Source organism: Brassica oleracea, unplaced genomic scaffold (assembly GCF_000695525.1).
Source record: "Brassica oleracea var. oleracea cultivar TO1000 unplaced genomic scaffold, BOL UnpScaffold01230, whole genome shotgun sequence".
Taxonomy (NCBI): Eukaryota; Viridiplantae; Streptophyta; class Magnoliopsida; order Brassicales; family Brassicaceae; genus Brassica; species Brassica oleracea.
This window is the reverse complement of record NW_013617780.1, coordinates 11,379-16,468: the sequence shown is the minus strand read 5'-3', so window position 1 is coordinate 16,468 and position 5,090 is coordinate 11,379. Positions and strand designations below refer to the sequence as shown.

The 5,090-nt window shown below is 50.4% G+C and overlaps 1 protein-coding gene across 1 annotated transcript; it reads left to right on the top strand.

Annotated features, from left to right (window-relative positions):
* Positions 1-3,640: 3,640 nt before the first annotated feature.
* LOC106321108 lies at positions 3,641-4,588 on the top strand. The gene is made up of 2 exons (XM_013759424.1): positions 3,641-4,094; positions 4,209-4,588. Exons 1-2 carry the CDS (start codon positions 3,641-3,643, stop codon positions 4,586-4,588), a joined length of 834 nt encoding a protein of 277 aa, XP_013614878.1.
* Positions 4,589-5,090: the final 502 nt, after the last annotated feature.

Sequence of the window (5,090 nt, the reverse complement as noted above, 5' to 3'; positions counted from 1 at the left end):
CTCACTTAAAGGAAGGAATTCCTGTGAATCCCATCTTAGACAATACAAGGTGATCTTGTGTCTTTGAGTAGCAAACCATCTCTGTCGCCATTCCATAGCTTCAGAGAGGCGTCCATAGTCCAGCAGAGTGCTAGTAGCCTCCAAGGACATCCCTATTTCATTCCCCTTCAAGTGATCCAGGAGCAGAAGCCATACCCAGGCTGCACCATGTTGAGTTTCGACACCCGAAGCGCCTGCGTCAGCAGACGATGTTAAATCGTCTTTTCTTGAAACGTTGTCGGTCGAAGATTTATCAATCTTCGTGCGTTTGCGATTTTCCGTTGCAGAGGTCGTCATCTGTCTTAACATGTGCTTAGAGGAGAAGGCACATCCCCAGATAGCTGCGACTCCATTTACGATTTTACGTTGCAGAGGTCGTCACAGTCGCGACTGTTTCTTACATCCCCAGATAGCTGCGACTCCGTTTGGGGTCGGGAATTTGTCACCCAGGGGGTACGTCGATGGAACGGCTTGCATAGCGTTGAGCCATGGGGTTCCCATGATCACGTTGTAGATGTCAGGATGATCGACTACCGCGAACTCGATGATTTTTTTGTTCTCCTTGGCCATGACTGGTAGCTGAATCGATCTGAGGGTCATTGATACTTCACCTGAAAAGCCTGTGAGCGGTTTCGGAGTTGGAGTTATTTCTCAGAGTTCGATGCTCATCCGATTGAGAGTGTCGCGGAAGATTACATTGACCGTGCTTCCCGTGTCGATGAGTACTCTTCCGACTTCCAGATCTCGTATGGCGAGGTCTATGACGAGCGGATCGCAGTGACGCCCTCCTGCCGCGTTTATCCCCAGATTGGTTTCTTTGAGGAGATCTCTCGGCGGGAAGATTTCTGTCCGGCTATGGGGGGCGATCGGTCTCGAGGATGAGATCTTTCACGCTGGTTACTTCCGAGAGGTCTCCGGCTAGTAGCTTCGCGGCCAGCCTTGCTCCAAAGACCTTGCAGTTAGTCGTGTAGTGCCCTCGGGACTGGTGGAACTCGCAGAAGGTGTTTTCATCATATCCTTGATTGCGAGTCCACGTATTACCCGTGGTTCGGCCCTGGTCTGAGCCGATCGCGTAATTGTGCGCTCCTTGGAGTTCTTTCCCCTTGTGATGGACGTACTTGTCGTTACGAGGGTTCTTCTTCCTTGTTTTTGGTTCTACATCTTTCGAGGATGATCTCGCCGACTTATGTTTTTGCGATAAGATTTTCGTTTCTTCCTTGATCATGACGTAGTCCGTGGCCTTGTGGAGGGCGTCTTGAATTGTTCGCGGTTTTTCGAGGGATATCCATTTTCTGAATTTCGACTTGTACCAGAGCGCCTTTCTGAGCGCATCGATGGCACCTTGTCGCTTATACCGCTGATCCTAGACATTACCAACTTGAATCGGCTGATGAACTCGTGGAGGGGTTCGTCTTCCCTCTGGGACAGACTCCAGAGATCGACATCGGAAGTTTCTCTATCTATGAACATAGAGTATTGCTTGAGAAATTCCGATGCGAGCTGTCGGAAACTTCCGATAGAGGTTCTCTTAAGGCGTGCGAACCATTCGAGGGCTGCTCCTTCTAGATTCTCGACGAACAGGCGGCAGTAGCCGGCGTCTCTTTCGCCGTCCTTCAGCCTCGCTCTTCCCATCGTGATGTGGAAAGCCTGAAGGTGCGCTCTCGGATCGGTCGTACCATCATACTTCGGTACTTTGATTTTTCCTGGATCGGATACCCTCGTATCTGAGATGCGAGCGGTGAAAGGGGTCTTCCGAGCCCCTTCCAGCAGCCTGTCGATCTCGGGGGCAGCGCTGGTAGCGTGATGGATTTGGGATTTTACGGCTCTTACTTCTGCCGCAGTCTTGATGATATAGGCACAAAGATCGCGTATATCCGACGTCTCGTCAGCAGATTTCCGCGCTTGTCAGCGTTTACTACGAGTGAGCTCGGTTTGCTTTTCAGCCAGCTCTTCTTGTTCGTTCCAATAGAGGATTTCCTCCTCTTCTATCATTGGTTTGTCGAACGGAGAGCTTTCCCGAGTGAATCGGCTTCTGGTCCACCTTGGATGCCTGTCGACGTCCTCATCAGTATTGTTGGAGACATCGCTAGGATCCAGGTCGACTTGCTCGACTCCGTTGTCCCCCGAAGCCTTCGAGGGAGGCGGAGGGCTTTCAGAGTTTCCCATTTCGATGGGAGATTTTTCGCTAGGGTTTTGACCAAGGTTGTTCCTGCGCGGCTCCAGGCCTGTTGAGCGGGGTTGCAAAGTCGATTCTTTTCCCGCGGACTTTAGTGGTTCCGCGGAGGAGGATTGCTCGAGTCCTTGCCGTTAAAGTTTCAACTCGTTTGGTCAAGGTGCTCACAAGCTTATCCTGTTCTTTCGACCTTTTTTCGTAGGTGGCGAACATCCTTTTAAACTCCTCGAGCGCCGCGGCGTTGGCTGGTGCGTTGGCCGCGGATACGTCCGCTTCGGGAGTGTGGAGATCAGTGCCACTGCTTCCGTTAAGAGGAGTCTGCACGTTATCCGTGTCGTCAGTTGACATGTCTGGTTGAGCGTGATGTGGTTGAGAGCCCCCCTCTTTCTAGCGCCAAACTGTGGGAACCGAAATTCGCACTGTCGATTTTCGTTTAAATTAGGAAAGTAGGAGAACCCTAGTTTCCTAGAGGTCCCGAATATCTGCTAATACCACACGCTAAGCAATCAGAACACGAGATAACAACGATAAATTATATGAAATCATAAAAAGAGAGCAAAGAGAAGTCTTATTCCGAATTTGCGTATGAGCGTTTACAACAAGGTATAAGCCTGGGCTCGAGAGCTGTCGGCGAGATTCCTAGTTCTAACAACCCTAAGACGGCTAAACCTAATTGAGGCACAGCTCGAATAACAAAAACAGAAAGTTGCCTAATTGCTCTAAATGCTAAGTTTGCTCTGTCCAAGTTCCTCCTCCATGCCTCTCGCCTAGGACTCCTTATATACTGGCTCCAAGGTCGGTTTACACTTTTCCCCTTCTGCCCTTAAGCCGTCATAGCATAAAAATGGAGATATTCCATTTTTTTCTGATCTTCGTAATTATCTTCAAAATTTCGTATTTATCCGCGAAAAATTGACATTTATCTTTCCTTGCGAACCAAGCGTAAACCGCCGAAATCGTAAGAAATCGTAAGTTGGTTAAGAAATCGTAAGTTGGGCCTCGAGTCATGTCTTAGGTCCCTTTGGGCCGTCTTCCGACTCTAAGCGTTTATTACGGCTTCTTTCGATAAAGAAGCGGTTTTTACGGTAAAGCTAAAGCTTGATCGATAACTTAGAATGGCGGGGAATCGTGAAATGGGTTCGCTACGGTCTTCGGGAGATAGCATCGAAGGGTAGACGAGAATGCATGGACTAATGTCGTATCGAGTTTCGGAAGAGCTCGGTCGCTACGTAGCGACCGATCTTCGGTTCGAGCTCGGTCGCTACGTAGCGACCGAGCGGAATGGACGTTCGGTTGCTACGTAGCGACTGAGCCTTGACTCGAACTCGGTCGCTATGTAGCGACCGAGTGGAGCACGTGTTCGGTCGCTGCGCAACGATACTTTTCGGGCTTTTGTCCGATGACTCTCGTTTTCTTTAGGAAGAAGGAATGTCGGTATCCACTTGGCCCGACATCTCCCATCTCTCGGTATCCACACCGGAGCTAGTCAACGTCTTGAGGCAGATGGGCCAACAGGTCAAGTGGCCTCAAAAAATGAAGGCACCTGACTCGTTCCGGAACCCTGGCCTATGGTGCGACTTCAATCGCGACCACGGTCACAAAACTGAAGACTGCATCGCTCTAAGGATCGAGGTCAATGAACTACTCCAAAAAGGGCATCTCCGGGAATTCCTCTCAGAAAAATCCAAGAACCATCTAAAGAAAGAGGTGCCGGCGAAATCCGCTGGAGATATACCCGCCTCACCACCTCGCCAGGACCGAGTGATCCATGTCATATCCGGAGGTTCAGAGATAAGCGGCGTGAGTCATGCAGCTGCCAAGAAAAGCACCCACAACGCCAAGCATGGCCTGGAGACGACCAAACCAAAGCGCTTGCTCCTAGGTACCGACTAAATAAGCTTCACGGCTAAGGAGCATGAGAAGATCCTGGCTCCCCACCACGATGCCCTGGTCATCTCGCTCACCATAGCAAACTGCTTGGTAAAAAGAATACTAGTGGACAATGGTAGCTCCAGCAACATCATCTTCCAGACTGCTTACCAGGACCCAGGGCTGGACGAGAGCGCCGTAACATGCAAAATATCTCCCCTCATCGGATTCAGCGGCGAAGTTAAGCAAACAGCCGGAGAGGTCACTCTCCCAGTGTACGCTGAAGGGATCAACATGTCTACCAAGTTCCTGGTCGTCGACAGTCAATCAGCATACAACATGATCCTAGGAAGATCCTGGATTTACGACATGGGAGCTGTCCCTTCAACCCTTCATCAAATGGTGAAATTCCCTATACCCTGGGGCATCAGAATAATCAAAGGAAATCAGGAGAATTCTAGATCCTGCTACCAGACCACCGTAAAGGGAAAGACCAAGGTCTTATAGCAATTACAGAAGAGACCTCAGGTACCGCGAACCCAGGGACCAGAGGTCAAGAGGTCTGGCGAATGGCGATCGGTTCAAAGGACGAAGACCCCGAATCACGTGAAGGACCACCTAAGGACCGGTATCGACCGCTTCGCATGGTCTCACTCAAGGTCCTCCAAAGCGGTAACTTTTCAGAACGCCGGGGCCTCGCAAGATCCTCGTCCTCCACCCCACATGGATCTCGCCAGCTACCAATCGATGGTCTCGCAACTAAAGAAGCGGAGCATAAGCAACGTGAGGAGACCTCCTCTGAAATCATACCAGACAGATCTGGGGCAGAGGGTACCCTGCCAACGGAGAACAAAGATACTTAGCCAAGCCAGAGTTCTTCAAACCTGGTCGCTCTGCTGAATGAATGTGACTACCCATCTCATGACCGTGTTGAGAACCTTCATCACCAGGAAACACTGGCCGCGAATCCCCAATAGCAAGATAATCTACAGAAGCTGGGTAACGAGAC